This window comes from Mirounga angustirostris, unplaced genomic scaffold (genome assembly GCF_029215605.1).
Source record: "Mirounga angustirostris isolate CCGP_5_RB_7025 unplaced genomic scaffold, mMirAng1.0.hap1 SCAF_16, whole genome shotgun sequence".
Lineage (NCBI taxonomy): Eukaryota > Metazoa > Chordata > Mammalia > Carnivora > Phocidae > Mirounga > Mirounga angustirostris.
Genome location: NW_026991724.1, coordinates 51,426,948 through 51,445,884, shown reverse-complemented (window position 1 = coordinate 51,445,884; position 18,937 = coordinate 51,426,948). Strand labels below are relative to the sequence as shown.

General features: G+C 52.5%; 1 protein-coding gene across 9 annotated transcripts in view; it reads left to right on the top strand.

Moving 5' to 3' along the window:
* ZC3H4 (zinc finger CCCH-type containing 4) overlaps window positions 1-7,382 on the top strand; it is a 43,079-nt gene extending 35,697 nt beyond the window's left edge. For 8 of the 9 annotated variants that reach the window (XM_054511475.2, XM_045891809.3, XM_045891811.3 and 5 more), the window contains 2 exons: window positions 2,023-2,274; window positions 3,503-7,382. In XM_054511475.2, coding sequence (XP_054367450.1) covers window positions 2,023-2,274; window positions 3,503-5,022 — 1,772 coding nt within the window. In that variant the 3' untranslated portion in view covers window positions 5,023-7,382. The remainder of the gene's footprint in view (window positions 1-2,022; window positions 2,275-3,502) is intronic. The other variant, XM_064581204.1, reaches the window with a different exon arrangement.
* The last annotated feature ends 11,555 nt before the right edge of the window (window positions 7,383-18,937 follow it).

Genomic DNA, 18,937 nt, shown 5'->3' with positions numbered 1-18,937 from the left:
CGCCCGGCGGCTCAGGTGAGAAGAGCAGAGGCGGCTGTGTGGCTTGGAGGGGGAAGGCGGGGGAGAGAAGTCTCTGCGTGGGACTTGGACAGCCCCCGGCGAGGTGGCCTCGTGGGAAGAATGGTAGGGTACAGGCACAGAGGCATTCGAGGGTGACGGATAGTGGGCTGCAGTGGATTCAGGAAGCTTCCGGGCGCTGTGGAGTCTTCTGGGCAGAGGCGGCTGCGACGGGGCAGGAGGAAGCAGGGCCGGGCTTTGTGGTGTGGAGATGGCGCCGGGGGCCAGCGTACTCCTCGTACACGCGTCCTAAGGCGGGAAGGAGCAGATGGGGCAGAGTCACTGGGTGGAGGCTCCCGCTGTCCCCTTGCCGGCAAGTCCTGCCAGAGAGAGGCAGGTTGCAGTTGGCTGGGGAGCACCCCTGCTTTGGCCACCCTGTTAAGCAAAAGACTCCCATTTGACAGCCGTGTGGAAATCTGGAGGGGCTTCAGGGAGACTACCTGGGAGTGGGTGGCGTCTGGGTGGTGTCGGCACCATGAGAGCAGGTGTTTGGGGCAAGGAGCAGGAGCTTTAGAGACAGAGGTGACATGTTCTCAAGTGAGGAAGGCAGGCTGTGTGAGAGGGGGTGCTGTGGTTCCCATGGTCCCCCTGTCTTTCCTAAATGTACGTAAAATGTCGTGGAAAAAGGTCTGGGTGTGGAGGAAAAGCATGTCCATGAAGCTGTTAACAGTAGGCATCTCAAGAGTAATTGGCTCTAATTCCCGTATCAGGATCGCTCAGTGGTTTTTACTGTGTTCACAGTCGTGCAGCCTTCGAGGAATATGCTCTGGACTGTGCAGGGGGGCCTGGGGCCGTTGTTCGCGGAGCGTGCTCAGCTCCGCGCTGGGGCGCCGCATAGCGGAGGCTTGCTCACCAAGTTCACGTGTCTCCGAAGTTCAGGGGCTAGGAGGAGGTGACCTTTCACTTTCCGCTTTATGTGCTTCGTGGATGAAATATTTACAAATCATTTTCACTCTTTAACTTAAATTACGACACTGGCCACCTTCAGACGCGCAGTAGCCCCATGGAGGATAGTGGTGGCCGAGTCGCCCAGTGCAGATACGGAGCATTTCCTCAAAACATCCTGTTGGGGGGGGGCGGGCAGCGCTGACCAGATATCCTCTGTCTCAACGCGCGCACGCGCAGTCTCCACGTGCGGCAGTGCCGCTCCCCGACCTTGGCTTGGACGTGGGTGGAGTTTGGGGAGGTCAGCAGCTGATGCCAGGCACCTGCCCGCCCTCAGGAGTGAAGGCAGACCCTTCAGCCTTGTGCTTCTAGACGCCGTGTAGGAGGAGCGGCCCCCCGCCCCCGCCCTTAAATGCAGCAGCATGCTCAGGAACGGGTGCGGAACTTGGGAACCTGTAAAGGAGGGAGGAGAAGGAATCAGCCAGGAGCCTCTGGCTAGACGTGTGGCCATAGCCACAGTTTGGTTATTTCCTTCTGTTTATAAGTCTTGTTTACAGTGGTTGAGCTCGTATTATGAGCTCACTATGAGATGTCACAGTGTTTTTCTTTTCTGGTTATTTCAAAGAAACCGTAAAATGAACGCTCATTGCCAGTAATGAGAAGAAGTCAGAAGCATGTGGGGTCAAAAGTGAAAGATGCTTCAGCCCTCTCTCCCGAATCTCATTCCTAGAGGGACTGTTTTCTGTCTGTCTTCAAAGCCTTTTCTTTGCATTTTATAAACATCTGTATGACGTTGCGTCCTGTTTTCACTTCATGAGCATTTGCCCACATCACTAAATCGTGCTGTGAACCCCATTTTCAGTGGCTGCATCCTGGGTGGGGATACCCTCGTTGGCCACTCCGTTCCCTGCTGTTGGGCTTTCTGTGGGGCCCGTCCTAGGGAGGGTAGGAAGGGACGGGCTGCACATCGTCACCCATCACCACTGGGGGGTGGTTCACCAGTGAAGGGCACACAGGGGGGTTGGAGTTGGCGCCGTGAGGCCCTTCCCGACATGAACCCTCGGTTCTTCCCTGCCACAGAGGACTACGGGCACTACGAAGAGCTGCCGGGGGAGCCTGGGGAGCACCTCTTCCCCGAGCACCCTCTGGAGCCCGACAGCTTCTCTGAGGGAGGGCCCCCAGGCCGGCCGAAGCCGGGCGCCGGTGTCCCCGACTTCCTGCCCTCAGCCCAGAGGGCCCTGTACCTGAGGATCCAGCAGAAGCAGCAGGAGGAGGAGGAGAGAGCGAGGAGGCTGGCTGAGAGCAGCAAGCAGGACCGGGAGAATGAGGAAGGCATGTGTCCTCCCCAGGGGCAGGGGCTTCCCCTGACAGGCACAGGCCCCCCAGGCCACTGTGCAGTGGAGAGGTGGGGAATGCCTAGGTGGGGTTTTATGTCGGAAAGGAGCCTGTGGCCAGGGAGGACCCTTGCCCAGGGCCATGAAGCCAGGCTGGGGCTGCTGCATTGCTTGTCCATGAGAAAATGGGAAGTCAGGGCTGCCCTCCGGTGTCTTTGGGGGTCAAGAGAGACCCTGATCCCATAGAGGAGGGAGGTGGGCTGGTCCCTGGAGGAGACAGCAGCCAGCAGGATTTCCCTTCTGCGCCCTTACAGAGGAGGCTCAAAGGAGATGCTCACAGCTCCCCTTTCCCTAGACCATGTTCTCAGGAAGTCAGCAGATGACAGCTAGTCGCTGACATAAACCAGTAATAATCAACAGTCCCAGCTGCCAGGTCGCTCGGTGCCACACAGTGGATCTGATGGCATCCAGCCCAGGAGGAAATGGGGCGGACAAATGGTGTCTAGAACCAGGAGCCGGAGGCCACGGGCGGCCCTTGTAGGAGCCCTGGAGCAGGTGGGGACAGTGGGAAGAGGGGACAGCGCCCTCCCTTGGTGGCTCTGGTTTCACCTGCCTAGAAGGTTGGACTTTGGCCAGTTTCTGAGTTGGCCCACCCGGCTCCGCCTCTTCCCAGCCGGTGACTGCCCTTCCCCGGGACATGGTAATGCTGTGAGGGGCCTGGGGGCCAGTGTCTGGGAGCCCCGAGCTCAGTGAGAGCGGAGTCAGTGGTTGCTGCTCCCAGGTGCCCAGAGCTGGGCCTGCCATGGTGGGACCTCAGGCCACAGGGGGTGAGGACGAGGTGGCAGAGCCCTGGGCTAGGACCCTGAGCTCAGTCCTTGCTCTGCCCCCCCATCTCATGGCGCTGTCCACACCTCCGCTTTCTCGTCTGTCAAACGGGCAGGATAACAACACTGCCTCCCAGGTGGTCGTGAGAGTAAGACAAAGCACTTAGAGCAGTGCTGGCACACGGGGAAAGGTCTAGAAACATCAGCTGGTGACCTGCCAGGCCCGGCGGCTCAGCCCACATGAGCTTAGTGGCCGTTCATGGCAGCCGGCGGAGGGAGGGGAAACAGGTTCTCCGAGGTAAGAGGCAGAGGAGCCATTCACCCAGTGGGCTGCTGTGGGGGTCCAAGAGGGCTAGTGGCAGATGGTCACTCATGTTCCTCTGCCTCTCTGTTCTTTCTTAGGTGACACTGGAAACTGGTACTCGAGTGATGAGGATGAGGGTGGGAACAGCGTCACTTCCATCCTTAAGACCTTGAGACAGCAGACGTCTAGCAGACCCCAGGCTTCCGTTGGGGACCTGAACAACAGTGGTCTGGGGGATCCCCGCCTCCAAAAAGGACACCCCACAGGAAGCCGGCTGGCTGACCCTCGCCTCAGCCGGGACCCCAGACTCACCCGCCACGCCGAGGCTTCCAGTGGGTCTGGCCCAGGAGACACAGGGCCCTCCGACCCTCGGCTGGCCCGCTCCCTGCCCACCCCCAAACCTGAAGGCAGCCTTCATTCCAACCCTGCAGGCCCCAGCAGCTCCAAGGGGTCTGGACCACCCCCTACAGAAGAGGAGGAAGGGGAGCGGGCCCTGCGGGAGAAGGCCATGACCATTCCCCTGGACCCTCTCCCTGGGCACCCGCTGCGGGACCCGAGATCACAGCTGCAGCAGTTTAGCCACATCAAGAAAGATGTGACCCTGAGCAAGCCAAGCTTCGCCCGCACCGTGCTGTGGAACCCCGAGGACCTGATCCCCCTGCCCATCCCCAAGCAGGACGTGGTGCCCCCTGTCCCTGCGGCCCTGCAGTCCATGCCCACCCTGGATCCCAGGCTGCACCGTGCCACTGCCACGGGGCCCCCCAACCCCCGACAGCGCCTGGGCACCTCCACAGAGCCCGGCGCATCTGGCTCCAACCTGCCTGACTTTGAGCTCCTCTCTCGCATCCTTAAGACGGTCAATGCCACGGGCCCCTCAGCGGCCCCTGGCTCCAGCGACAAGCCCAGTGACCCACGGGTGCGGAAGGCACCTACCGACCCTCGGCTTCAGAAACCAGCAGACTCCACTGCCTCCTCCCGGGCTGCCAAGCCTGGCCCCACCGAAGCATCCTCTCCAGCCGGCAGCCCCAGCGGGGAGTCCTCCCCACCAGCCACGGCTCCCTATGACCCCCGAGTGCTGGCTGCCGGAGGGCTGGGCCAGGGCAGCGGGAGTGGGCAGAGCAGCGTGCTGAGTGGCATCAGCCTGTACGACCCCAGGACTCCCAACGCAGGTGGCAAAACTGCAGAGCCGGCTGCCGACGTGGGCGCCCAGCCCAAGGGCCCCGAGGGCAATGGCAAGAGCTCAGCCGCCAAGGCCAAGGAGCCCCCATTCGTCCGCAAGTCCGCCCTGGAACAGCCGGAATCCGCGAAGTCCTCTGCGGATGGGGCCGCTGCCACGGCCACAGACAGATACAACAGTTATAACCGGCCCCGGCCCAAGGTCGCGGCAGCCCCCACCGCTACCCCGGGCGCCCCAACACCAGAGGGCGCCTCGCCCCAGCCTGGCGTGCACAACCTGCCCGTGCCCACCCTCTTTGGGACTGTGAAACAGACGCCCAAGACGGGCTCTGGGAGCCCATTTGCCGGCAACAGCCCAGCCCGCGAGGGCGAGCAGGACGCGGGGTCCCTGAAAGATGTTTTTAAAGGCTTTGACCCCACTGCCTCCCCCTTTTGCCAGTAGTGTTAAGCTGGAGTCAAGCGCTCCCTGCACCCCACCCTTCCCAGGGCAATATTTAAGGGCAGCAACCAGAGTTGGGAACTTGGGGGGAGGGGGGCTCTGGGTGTTTTTTTTTTTTTTCCTTATTTTGTTTTCTCTCTCCATGTGTCTCTCTCTCTCTCTTCTCTCTCTTTCTCTTTTTCTTTTTTTTAATAGTACTTTCGTTACAACATATAAATTGTATATAACCATTTTCAGTCCGTTCTGGTCAGTGCTGCAGGACTCCCAGGCTCCCGCCAAGAAAACCTCCTTCTGCACGTGAACAGTTGTGAGTCCCCTGGGCCTCAGCCCCAGCTGGCACTTCCTCTGGCCAGGCTCAGTTATCAGGGACTCTCTAAAGGCTGGAGCCCCAGTCTGGTGGCTGGGGGTCCGGTGGGTTTTCTGGGCAAAGCTTGGCCCCTCCTCCGCCCCCTGCCCACCCCCGAGGACAAAGGGAACAGTAGGTATCCGAAGGCACTGAATGCTGCTCACCCCACATGAGCGAGGAGAGATGAAGCCGAGACAGTGGTCAGGCCCTGCATGGAAGCAGGTCCAAGTGTTTCTAGAACCCCATCACTTCTGCAGGGGGCAGGCCCTGACGACCTGCTTCAGAGACCGAAGGAAGGAGACAATTTGAAAGAAAGGCAGAGAGCCCTCGGAAGCTGCCTGGGCCGGGAGAAGCAGAGCCCCATCTGCTCCTGTCTCCGGATTCGCACACTGGCCTCCCTGCCGCCCTCCGTCCAGAGTTCGTCCTCAGACCCACACCCTCCGCCCACATCAGAAGACTCCAGGGTGAGAGATGGACCTGGAGGTGGCAGGGCTGGTGTGGGGCGGCATACCCCAAAAGCTGCCTCCAGGAGGCAGCCTCCGCGTGTTTTCCGTCAGTATTAGCCCCTGTCCTGTCCCGTCCTGCCGTGGCCACGCCTCCTCCCCTCAGGCTGGGGGTCTTTCCTGGTCCTCAGGAGCCAGAGCACCCAGTGTGCTGGTCCCAGCCCCTTAGGGGATAGCTCAAGGATCCGTGGCGTGGCCACTCCACCAGGCTCCCGACAGAGCCCCAGGTGGTTCTTGGCAAAGTGTTTATGCTCTCTGCTTGCTTTGAACCTCCTTGCACCGTGTCTAACTTAGGGCCTGTGGTTTTGATGTGTGCGGTTTTTTTCTCAGCTGACAGGTGCATGGGTTCAGAGGTATGTCACAGTGTTGGATTTTGGGGGCTTGAGGAAAGGGCAGGAGACTAGCCAGGGCAGGGTGGGGGGCTGCCGGGCCCTCTCCAGGAGAGGGCCCAGCAGGAACCCTGCTTGCAGGTGGAGGGTGTGGAACCAGAAACCTGCATCATGCTCCCCTCCTCCGGCTGAGCCGGGATGGGAGCAGAGACGTCTGCACTGGGCTCCCCCCACTTGTCCCAGGACCCTGGCTGAGGTCCAGAGAAGGCCCACCCTGTGGAGGTGGCCTGGGGAGACCAGCCCATGGCTCGGGGGTCCTTCCCACCTGTGTGTAAGCACATGCTGGCAGTCTCTTGCCTTTTTCTTCTCATCCCATTCACCCTACCTGCCTTGCTTAAGGCCCCCACCTATTCCTTGCTAATAATGAGGAAACCTGATGACCCAGCCAAAGGGTTTCCCCTCCCACCTCCTTGGGGTGGGAGGTGAATGAGGCTCCTATACCAAACCCCTCTCCCTGGAAAAAAGAAAAAAGTCATTGAGTTTGGGGCCAGAAGCTAGGGCGGGAGAAGGCAGCCCACAGGGTCAGTGCGCCGTGATCAGGTTGGTTTGGTTTGTCTCTGTCTTTTTTGTTTTTGTTGTTTTTAAGCAATCATTAGTGAGATTTTTCTTCAGCCACCAGTGTTGGCCTTGAAGCAAAGGGCTGCAGCCCTTGGTGTTTGTAAAAATAAGTAAGAATACACAGTGTGGCGATGGGTTTGTTTGTTTTTTTTTCCTCCCTCCTTTGAGAATTTTCTTTTGTAAAAGCAAAATTAAATACTTTTTTAAAACCGAAATCTGTGGATGAAATAGAAGCTGGAACCCTCCTGTCGGAATATTCAGCCTAAGAACCTCATGGGACTATGAATTCCCCCGAAATTTTCATTTGCCATCAGGCCAAGCTTTTAAAAACAAAATGTTCTCTAACCAGGATTGTAACAAAAGTGTAAATACTACTTCAGAGTTGAGAGTTGATGGTGCAAATATGTATATAACGTACTGTATTTTTACAATGATCATCGCATGACTGTCGCAGCCCCCTTTTTGTACTCCTTATCTGTCTTCCAGAAATGTCACCTGCCCTTTCTCCTGTGGTCTCTTAATCCAATAATTGTATTACTGCCATTAAAGGATGCAGTTATTTTAAAACTCCTGCAGTCTTGCCTCTCCATGCTGCCGCCCCCACCATCCCTCTCCCCAGGAATGACAAAACCTGGATCTGTTCTCAGTGGCCGGCCCCTGGGTGACATTCGTGATGACGCTGGGGGAGTAGGGCCTCCAAACAGCCTACACTTTACTTAGCCGTTGGCACCTGCCTCCCACGGTTCCCGGGCCCCCGCTTTGGGCCAGTCTCAGCATTCAGAGTTACAGTGGTGCGCTCCACGGCCCCACCCCTGCACAGCCCACGGAAGGGGCCAGTGGTGAACAAGCAGGGCAGTGGGCTGGCTGCTAGGGATGCGAAGAAACGGGACTCCTGACCACTACAGACTGAATGTGTGTGTCTCCTCAAAACTGGGATGTTAACACACCTATTCCCCCCCCCTCCCCCTCCAGTGCCTCGGTGTTAGGAGGTGAGGCCTCTGGGAGGTTGGGAGGTGGTGAGGTCAGAGGGATGGAGCCCTTCCACAGGTTGCCCAGCTAAACTGGTGAGCTCTAAGTTGATGTCAACATTTCAGGGTGCAGTCTTTTAATTTCTTCCCATTCATCCGTATTGAGTGAGGATGATTTCACCTGAAACTCAAAACTCCCAACTCAGCTGGCTTAAACAGGACTCCAGCAGCTTGGGAAGGTCAACAGGGCAGTTCTGGGTTGGTCAAGTTGGACTGTAAAGTCACACGGGTTTGGGCCGGCTTTCATACTGCTGGTCGTCCCCTCATATTGCAAGATGGTGAGAGCACCTGGCAGCCTCCATCTCGCCTGGCCAAGTGCAGAAGCAGGGAAGGAACGCCTCCTCTATTTCCTCATGAGCGAGGGAACACTTACTGGAAACTCCTCAGCACACTTCCTGTCTGGTCTCATCAGCCCTCCCTGCGTTGGTTGCTGGCAAGAGGGTCACTGAAGTCTCATGTTCCGTGCTTAGACTAATCAAAGATCCAGCATCCTGAGGCCGAGGATGCAAACACTTGCGTGGCTCGCAACGTGGGGGAGGCCCGGGGGCTGAGAGCCACAGTGATGATTCAGCTAGCAGGCGTGTGGTGGGCGGCCCTGGGCTCCAGCAGAGGCGCCCAGCTGGCTGGGGCAGGGACCTGTGAGGGGAAAGAAGCCGGCACCTGGACCCGGGAGGCTGGCAGGTCCTGGAGAGCCTCGAAGGCGTTGCTACAGACACAGGGAAGAGCTTGGAGAGTCTGTGTTCAAGTAAGGACCAGACTGGAGGCTAGAACCTTCCTCCCAGGGCTGACAGGGAAGAGGGGTCGGAGAGGATGTCTGAGCAGCCCTGTGGAGGGCAGTTCCCTTGCTGAGATGGCACTGGGAAGGACGAGGTGGTCTGGGAACTGGGGCTGTGGGTGGAGGCTGTGGGGGCCCCTGCAGAGAGCTGGATGATGTCTCAAGATGTCACGGAGCCCTGAGTGTCACTGTTGGAGGAAAAAACGGAGCCTGAGGACAGAAGGGGCCAGAGAGCATCGGCTGGTGAGTGAGGCCAAGAGCCATGTTGAGAGCCTTCCACTTTCAAAGATGACTGGAGTGTCGGGATTGGCACGCATGCTTGGGCACCTGACCCGACCCACTCCCTAGATTCTGCGAGTGTGAACATGTGACCGTACCTGCTTTGTCAGATGCTTAGCCATCCGCCCATTCCTCTCCACCCATTAGAACACAGCCCCCCAGGGGCGCCTGGGTGGCTCAGTCATTAAGAGTCTGCCTTGGGCTCAGGTCATGATCCCGGGGTCCTGGGATCGAGCCCCGCATCGGGCTCCCTGCTCGGCAGGAAGCCTGCTTCTCCCTCTCCCACTCCCCCTGTTTGTGTTCCCTCTCTCGCTGTGTCTCTCTCTGTCAAATAAATGAATAAAATAAAAATAAATAAATCCTTCTTTAAAAAAAAAACAGCCCCCCAAATCCTTCAGCATGTGTATCATTAACCAGAGTTCAATGTTCACATTCCTTTTTTTTTTTTTTAAGGTGCATGAAATGCACAGAAATTCCATGTACACTCGTGGAATTTTGAGAAATGCATCCATCTGTGTGCCCCAAACCCCACTGAATATAGAGAAAGTTCCCTCGGGTTCCCTCCCGGGGCTGGATGGGGGGACTGCAATTATTTACTCGCTCATCTGCTGGGGCTGTTCTGGATAAAGCTGCTGAACACGTTTGCGTGAGGCCTCAGTGTGAACATAGATGTTCATTTCTCTTGGGTCCTAGGGCAGATGAACGTTTGGTTGTATAAGAAACTGCCAAACTCTCGGGCGCCTGGGTGGCTCAGTTGGTTAAGCGACTGCCTTCGGCTCAGGTCATGATCCTGGAGTCCTGGGATCGAGTCCCACATCGGGCTCCCTGCTCAGCGGGGAGTCTGCTTCTCCCTCTCCTGCTCCCCCCTCTTGTGCTCTTTCTCTCTCTCACTCTCTCTCTCAAATAAATAAATAAAATCTTTAGAAAAAAAAAAAAAAGAAACTGCCAAACTCTCTTCCAAATCGGTTGTACCATTTTTCGTTTTCACCAGCAGTGAAGGAGAGTTCTGGTTGCTCTATATCCTTGCCAACACTTTCCCATATAGGTTTCTAATATACTAATATTGATCTATTTAACTGAGGGGAAATTTACATAACATAAAATTAACCATTAAAAAAAAAAACTTTAGGGCGCCTGGGTGGCTCAGTCGGTGAAGCGTCTGCCTTCGGCTCAGGTCATGGTCCCAGGGTCCTGGGATCGAGCCCCGCATCGGGCTCCCTGCTCAGCGGGAAGCCTGCTTCTCCCTCTCCCACTCCCCCTGCTTGTGTTCCCTCTCTCGCTTGCTCTCTAATAAATAAAATCTTAAAAAAAAATAAACAGTGCAGTAGCATTTAGTACCTTCTCGATGTTGTGTGACCATCACCACCTCTTTCCAGTTTCAAAACATTTCTAACACCCCAAAAGGGAAGCCCTTACCTATTATTATTATTATTATTATTATTAAAGATTTTATTTGGGTCTGAAAAGGCCCTTTGCCCAAATTTGACCATAGTCACAGATTCAGGGGGTTCGAACGTGGCCATGTATTTTGGGGGACCACCATTCACCCCCCTACATTGGTCTTTCAGCTGATTCTGGGGATGCGGGCAGAGAAGGCTCTGATGACTCTTAACACTCCATTCACCACCTTTCTCTGAAATCTGTCCCGGAATGTGCGTGCCGCAGTTATTCCTTACCTCACAGTAATCTTTTGGAAGTCTCTTAGAAGTCCTTTTCCTGACAATCACAGGATCATCCCTTACTCATAAACAAGCTTCCACCAGAGATGAGACACAAACATCAAATAATATCCATAGGAACACTGTACTGGATATTTGCAAAAAGACCCACCCCAGGGCTAGATGAGAAGCTTTTTCTCTCATGGGTATTGCCCATGTTGTGAGTCTGGTGAGGGGCTCTTAATACTATGAAACTTTTTTTTTTTTTTTTGAGATTTGGAGCCTATCAGTTGTGTTAGTAAGGATGGGCAAGGTTCTGCTGCGGAAATCCAAACTTCCAAATCTCAGTGGCTCATTCATGGGGCAGCAGGAAGCTGGGCTCATCATAGCCGCTAAGGAAGGGACCCAAGCTGCCTGAGGCTCCGCCCCTGGAACCACCTGGCAGTGGTGAGGGAAGATGGAGGATTGCCCCCCAGGCCTCTCCCGCACCAGCCTTCCCAGGTTCTCCCAGGCGACCCTCCTTGTTTGCAGGTGCCACGCCACGGGGGCTACAGTAGCCAGCTGAGGGAGGTCCCTCTCGTCTGTCTGCAACCGCAGGGAGCCCCAGTCCCCCGAGGCCTGAGCGGCTGAAATTCACCCCTAGGTTTGCATGGAAGGCCACGCCCCTACAGGCCGCCCCAGCCGACGCGTGAGTAGAGTGGGCGTGGGGATGCGGTGGGTGGTTGGGGGGGGGCGGTTAGAGAGAGCTCTCTGGTGTCTCCGCTTCTAAGGAGCTAATCAAATGCTACCGGTCGAGGCCCCACCCTACACCTTCTTATAACCTTGATCATCTCCTTAAAGGTCCCCTCTCCAGATACAGCCACACTGAGCAAGGCTAGGGCTTCCGCGTCCGAATTTGGGGAGGACACAATTCAGGCCATAGCACCTACCCTGCTATTGCAGTATTCCCCGTATCCCGTATCCCGTATCGTTCCACCGTATCCCCAGTAGATGATTTGGTTTTGTTTTGTTTTTAAAGATTTTATTTATTTATTTGAGATAGAGCGCCAGAGAGAGAGCACAAGGTGGGGGGGGGGGCAGAGGGAGAAGCAGGCTCCCCACTGAGCACAGAGCCCCACGCGGAGCTCCATCCGAGGACCCCAGGGGATCATGACCAGAGCAGAAGGCAGACACCCAACCGACTGAGCCACCCAGGCCCCCCCACGCGATAGATGATGTGAAAGGTAAAATCTTTTACACAGTCTTTCTTATTTCTTCTGGTGGTTACTGTTTCTCTCTCTCTTTTTTTTAAATAATGTTGACATTTAAAAGACAATTTTGTTATTTATTTGAGAGAGAGCACAAGCATGGGGAGGGAGAAGCAGGCTCAGCAGGGAGCCCAGGCACGGGGCTGGATCCGAACCCAGGAACACGGGATCATGACCAGAGCTGCAGACTGACTGAGCCACCCAGGTGCCCCTCTGTTGCTCTTAAAACATGTCAGCTTTAGGTGTTTTCTGCCAGCTTCCTTCTCCCTTCCCTCTTCCTTACTTTCTTCAGGCTGGTCTTGTAACTTTACATACTATGACACCCTCTGTGTCTTACTCTCAACAAACACTGCCCATTAGAATGTTCTGCAGGGATGGAAATGGTCTCTCTCCTTGCTGTCCCATATGGTAGCCTCTGGACACATGTAGCCACTGAGCACTTACACCTGAGCCCTGGATTTTACTTTTTAATTAATGTGAGTTTAAATTTAAATGAAGGCACATGTGCCCAGCGGCTGCCATGTTGGACAGCACAGCCCTAAACCCTAGATACAGCTCAGGACTTTCCACTTGTTAAAACGATCACAATTACAAATCATTCCATTCACTTTCCTCTCCAGACCTCCCACCTCCTGTCAACTGTATTCATGCTCAAGCTGGGTAACTGTGTTTGCGGCTGTAACAAATTATCACAAACTTAGGGGCTTAAAAATAATGCAAATGCATTCTCTTATAGTTCTGAAGATCAGAAGTCTGAAATCAAGGTGTTAGCAGGGTTGTGTTCTTCTGGGAGAGTTCAGGGGAGAATTCATTTCTTTGCCTTCTCCAGCTTCTAGAATCCTCCTGCAGTGCTTGGCTCAAGGTCCCTTCCTTATGTCCCTCTGACCTTTTGCTCCTGTCGTCACATCTACTATTAAATGATCCTCTTGCCTCCTTCTTTGAAAAGCCTCTGTAGCCACACCCTAATTCCTGGAACCCAAGAACACTATATTATGTGGCAAAAGGAACTTTGCCCGTGTGATTAAGGGTGGAGAGATGGGGAGATGATCCTGCATTGTGTGGGTGGCCCGGATGTCATCATAGGGATGCTCATAAGAAGGAGGTGGGAGATCAGAGTGGTAGGAGGGAAGCAGAGTTCGGAGTGGTTCTAGGAAGAGGCCACAAGCCAAGGGAAGCAGCCAGCCTTCAGCCCCTGCTTCTCACTGAAACCCCAAAGAACTGAAAGCAGGTACACTAACAAATATTTCTACATGCATGTTCATAGCAGTGTTATTTTTTTAAGGTTTTATTTATTTGTCAGAGAGAGAGAGCACAAGCAGGGGGAGCAGTGGACAGAAGGAGAAGCAGGCTCCCCGCTGAGCAAGGAGCCCAATGCAGGACTCGATCCCAGAACCCCAGGGTCATGACCCGAGCCGAAGGTAGACACTTAACCGACCGAGCCACCCAGGTGTCCCAGCAGCATTATTTATAATAGGCAAAGAATGGAAACAATCCTCATGTCCATCTACTGACGAATGAGTGAAGAAAATGTGCTATCTTCATAGAAGGGAATATTACTCCCTTGTAACAAGGAATGAAGCAACGTTAAAACTTGAAAACATTAAGCTAACTGAAATAAGCCAGACACGGAAGGCTACATATTGTAGGATTACATCTCCCTATGAAATGTCCAGAACAAATCCACATAGACAGAAAAGAGATTAGTGGTTGCCAGGGACTGGGAGGAGGGGGAGGGTATGGGTGCAGGGAGTTTTCTTTTTGGGGTGATCAAACGTTCTGCGGTTAGTGATGCCAGTTGGGCAACCTTGTGAATATTCTAAAAGCCATTGAATTGTACACTTTAAAAGGATGGATTTTATGGTATGTGAATTACATCTCATTTTTTAAAAAAATCACTAGCATTCTTATATAACAACAATAATCAAATGGGAAATTAACAGAAAATCAGATAACTTTCCCAAGAGTGATAAAAACTGTAAGGTATCTAGGAAAAAAAACAAAACAAAACAAAAAAACCCCCACGAAACTATAAGGGATCTAGGAATTAACCTAATGAATGCACGAGAACTTTCTGGAGATGTCAAATAAAAAAAATCTGAGATGAGAAATTTTATTCAAATTTTATTCAAAAAGACCATTTTAGAGCATGTGACTCTTGATCTCAGGGTTGGAAGTCCGAGTCCCACATTGAGAGATTACTTAAAATCTGTAAAAAAAAAAAAAGAAAGAAAAGAAAAAAGACCATTGCTGTGCGAGGCTGCTCTGACCTCCGAGGTCTGCAAGTGTCTGCAAACAGAAAAGGGCATTGCTTTCCGCTAGCCAGTGGGGTTTGTAGTAGGGGAAGTTGGGTATGTGAGGGGCAGTAAGTAACAACGTGGTTTGACAGGAAATGTGCCCTCCTGGGGTCAGCAGGTCTCAGGAGAAGCTGACCAGCATTTCAGTTGGGGGAGGGGCTGTTTGGGGCCCCGGGGGGAGGGAGGGAAGGAGAGCAGCCTGACCCAGGGTTGGTCAGGGCAAGACAGAGGGAGAGGTCACCGTGCACACCTGGGCAGAGAGAAAATGCTAGAGTTGTGTCCCAGGACTTAAAGGGCAACCTGAATAAATGCTGGATTGGTGGGTCACGTGACCTGCCTTGTGATTCCTCTTCAGGCGCTAAAATGTCCTGCCACAAAAGCTCATGCTGTATCCTCTCCCCCCACCGCTTCATTGTTGTGGCCCCAGTTGGAACAGGGCCTGACATCGGGTCAGCTCTTGATAAAAATATATTCCTTTTTTTTTTTTTTTTTTAAGATTTTATTTATTTATTTGACAGAGAGCGACACAGCGAGAGAGGGAACACAAGCAGGGGGAGCGGGAGAGGGAGAAGCAGGCTTCCCGCAGAGCAGGGAGCCCGATGCGGGGCTCCATCCCAGGACCCCGGGATCATGACCCGAGCCGAAGGCAGACGCTTAACAACTGAGCCATCCGGGCGTCCCTAAAAATATATTCTTTAAAAAAATATTTTTTTTATTGAGATGTAATTGACATCTAACATTGTGTAAGTTGAAGGTACAACATGTTGATTTGATACATTATATATATACACACACAATTATATATAGTGTTGCAATAGGATTACCACTGGACTCTTAGCTGACACCTCCATCATGTCACATAATTGCCATTTCTTTTTTGTGGTGAGTACTTGTATATTCTGTAAAAGGATCCCAATGCCTGGTCGTCCTTCCCACCTGCAGATATGACTGCGTTGGTCTGGGATGAGGCTGGAGCATTAATGTTTTAAAGCTCCTGGACTGTTCAGTTTGTGTATGAGAACCACTGATCAAATCACAAGCGCAGAGGCAGCCGGCCAACCCTCTGATCTGTCTCTTTAAGGAGGATTTGTTTTCTCTGCCCTGACCCTTTCTGGCATTTGGTTTTTCTCTCCCTTCTTCTCAGCCTAAATGGTTCCACCAGCCAAGAATGTGAGAAATGTGTCTCAAATATTTTCAGTTCCACTTAATCCCATTTAATACTTAGGGTTCATTGCCAGCAGCCAGGCTGTTCCAGCCCATTTGAACTCCCTCCCAAGTTTAACCCCCTCCAGAGCTCCCAGTCAGCCTCCCCCTCCATAAAAGCCAAGCTCTTCTCAGTGGGAGATGAAGGAGCAAATAAGGAGGGGCCTGGCCCAGCAGGTCTTTTTTTTTTTTTTTTTTTAAAGATTTTATTTATTCATTTGAGACACAGAGATACAGAGAGAGAGAGAGCATGAGCGGGGGGAGAGGCAGAGGGAGAGGGAGAAGCAGGCTCCCTGCTGAGCCAGGAGCCCGATGTGGGGCTCGATCCCAGGAATCTGGGATCATGACCTGAGCCGAAGGCAGATGCTTAACCATCTGAGCCACCCAGGTGCCCCCAGCAGGTCTTGTAGCCAAGATTCCAGAGGTTGATGGAGAGCTATGGAAGGGTTTCAGCTAGGGAGAGACATCATTAGGTGTTCATTTAAAATAGCCTCTGGTGGGGCACCTGGGTGGCTCAGTGGGTTAAGTGTCCCACTCTTGATTTCGGCTCAGGTCATGATCTCAGGGTCATGGGATTGAGCCCTGCGTTGGGCTCCACGCTCAGTGGGGAGTCTACTAGAGATTCTCTCCCTCTGCCCCTTCCCCGCTCCTGCACACACACACTCTCAAATAAATAAATCTTTTTTTTTTTTTTAAGATTTTACTTACTTATTTGACAGAGAGAGAGAGACACAGTGAGAGAAGGAACACAAGCAGGGGGAGTGGGAGAGGGAGAAGCAGGCTTCCTGCCGAGCAGGGAGCCCGATGTGGGACTCGATCCCAGGACCCTGCGATCATGACCTGAGCCGAAGGCAGACGCTTAATGACTGAGCCACCCAGGTGCTCCTCAAATAAATAAATCTCAAAAAAATATATATCCTGTGGCTGCTAAGTCTTTTTCCCACTGAGCAGTCAGCACCACATTCTCAAGATGAATGTCAGGTCATGCTACCCCCCAGCTCAAAATCTCCACTGGCTCCCATCACACTTAACATAAAATAGGAAGCTTTCAACATGGCCCATGAGACACCAACAACCCAACCCCCATCTGTCTCCACCTTCGTTTTGTCCCCACTCCCCTTGCTCGCTTTGCTCCAACCACACAGGTCCTCGGGCTATTCCTCCAGCATGTCAAGCACACTCCAGCCTCAGGGCCTTGGCACTTGCTATCCTCTCTGCTTGGAGCACTCCTCCTCCTCCTCACCTCATAAATGACTCCTTTTCACTCAGATTGGTACTCTCATGTCACATCCTCAAAACTCAGCGGCTTAAAATAATAAATATGTACAATTGCACATAGTTTCTGCAGATCAGGAAGTATCCACAGGAGTAGCTTAGCTGGGTGGTCCTGGCTCGGGGCTTCTCATGAGGTTCAGACCAGGGCTGTGGTCATCCAAGGACCTGACAAGGGGCTGGAGGAACCTTCCAAGGATGTTCATTCATGTGGCTGGCAAGCTGGTGCTGGCCATTGGCTTCTCCACAAGGCTGCTCGGGTGTCCTCCCAACATGGCAGCTGGCTTCCGGACCTGGCAGTATCTTTTATGACCCAGCCTTGGAAGTCACACTCGGTCACTTCCACAGTATTCCATTGGCCACACAGAGGCAGTCCTGATTGGACATGGGAGGAGACAACACAAAATGTGAAGATAGCTGGCATCATCCTAGAGGTTGGCTGCCGTAGTCTTTTGTCATTCTCTCCCTCATCACCTTGATTTATTTTCTGCATGGATTTGAGATTTCCTGGAATTATATTAATTATTCCTTTGTCTCCCTTGCCCAGTGCTATCATGTCCACAGGGGCTGGGACACATCGTTTTTCTGTTCAGTTCACGGCTATATCCTCAGTGTTTTTGTTTTTTGTTTTTTTTGTGTTTTTTTTAGTTTAGAGAGGGGGATGGAGGGGAAGGGCAGAAGGAGAGGGAAAGAGAATCTTAAGCAGGCTCCACGACCAGCATGGAGCCCGACATGGGGCCAAGCTCACAAATCTGAGATCATGACCTGAGAGGTCAAATCTAAAATCAAGAGACGCCTAACAGACTGAACCACCCAGGTGCCCCCATATCCTCAGTGTCTTAAACAGAGCTTGGTACATAGTAGATATTCAATAATTATTTGCTGAAATAATAAGTGGAGAATCTACCCTTAGGGGGTTCTGGAGACCAATAAGTGGGCTGGTTTCAGCTGTCCAGGTGAAAGATAGCAAGGGTTTGAACTCAGGATTGGAGAGAAATAGATAGCTATTGACAGGGTCACCTGTCCTCTTGTGAGTTTCTGATCTCTTCCTGCTATAACCCAGCCTTCGTAGGGAGGTGGAGTGATTTTTTTTTTTTTTTTTAAGATTTTATTTACTTATTTGACAGAGAGAGTGGGAGAGCACAAGCAGGGGGAGCAGCAGAGGGAGAGGGAGAAGCAGGCTCCCTGCCGAGCAGGGAGCCCGATGTGGGGCTCGATCCCAGGACTCCAGGATCACGACCTGAGCCGAAGGCAGAAGCTTAACCATCTGAGCCACCCAGGTGCCCCAGGAAGGTGGAGTGATCTTTTTTTTTTTTTAATTTTTTTATTGTTATGTTAATCACCATACATTACATCATTAGTTTTTGATGTAGTGTTCCATGATTCATTGTTTGTGCATAACACCCAGTGCTCCATGCAGAACGTGCCCTCTTTAATACCCATCACCAGGCTAACCCATCCTCCCACCCCCTCCCCTCTAGAACCCTCAAGGTGGAGTGATCTTAACAGATAAGTTGAATATTGTCTGACCCCTGCATAACTCCTCTATGTCTTTCTACTGCACAGGATTGGGAGTTACAGGAGACCCAGGAACTAAAGGGGGTGACCTCAAATGGGTCCCCTTGCTTTGGATGGGGTTAGGGTGGTCAGAGAGCTGTTTTTCTGAATTCAAAAAGATCTCTACGCACTGTAGGGCATCTCTTAGAAAATATAGTTGTCATGGCTGCCCCGGAAGGAAAGGAAACCATTTCATGATGGTAAATAATTGTTTATGTTCAGTCTCCTACACTCACTATAAGCTTTCCTGGGCTCCAGATTCTTTCTGTAAGTCTCTGATCATGCTTTATCTGGTCTATGCCTACTCAGAATTCAGGTTTCTACTTAGGCACCCCCTTGCTGACTCCACATCCAGGCTGGGTTAGGTACCCTCTCTGGGCTCCTCTAGTCTCCTGGACTTCCCCAAGGATTTACTTATTTAGCATGTTTAGTGCTTATTTTCTGCCTATCCCTCTAGAATGGAAGCTCCATGAGAGCAAGGAGTTTTCTAATCCATGAACATGGTATATATTTCCACTTATTTAGATCTTCTTTAATGTGGCTCAACAGTATTTTGTAGTTTTCAGTGTAGAAATCTTGCATATCTTTTGTTAAAATATTTCCTAAGGATTTTTGGGTTTGATACTATTTTTTTTGGGGGGGGTTGATACTATTGTAAAAGAACTTATTTTCAATCTCATTTTGCAACTGTTTCTACCTAGTGTGTAAACATAAAATTGATTTTTTTTTTTTTTTAAGTAGGCTCCCTGCCCAGTGTGGAGTCCAACACAGGGCTTGAACCCACCACCCTGAGATCAAGACCATGAGCC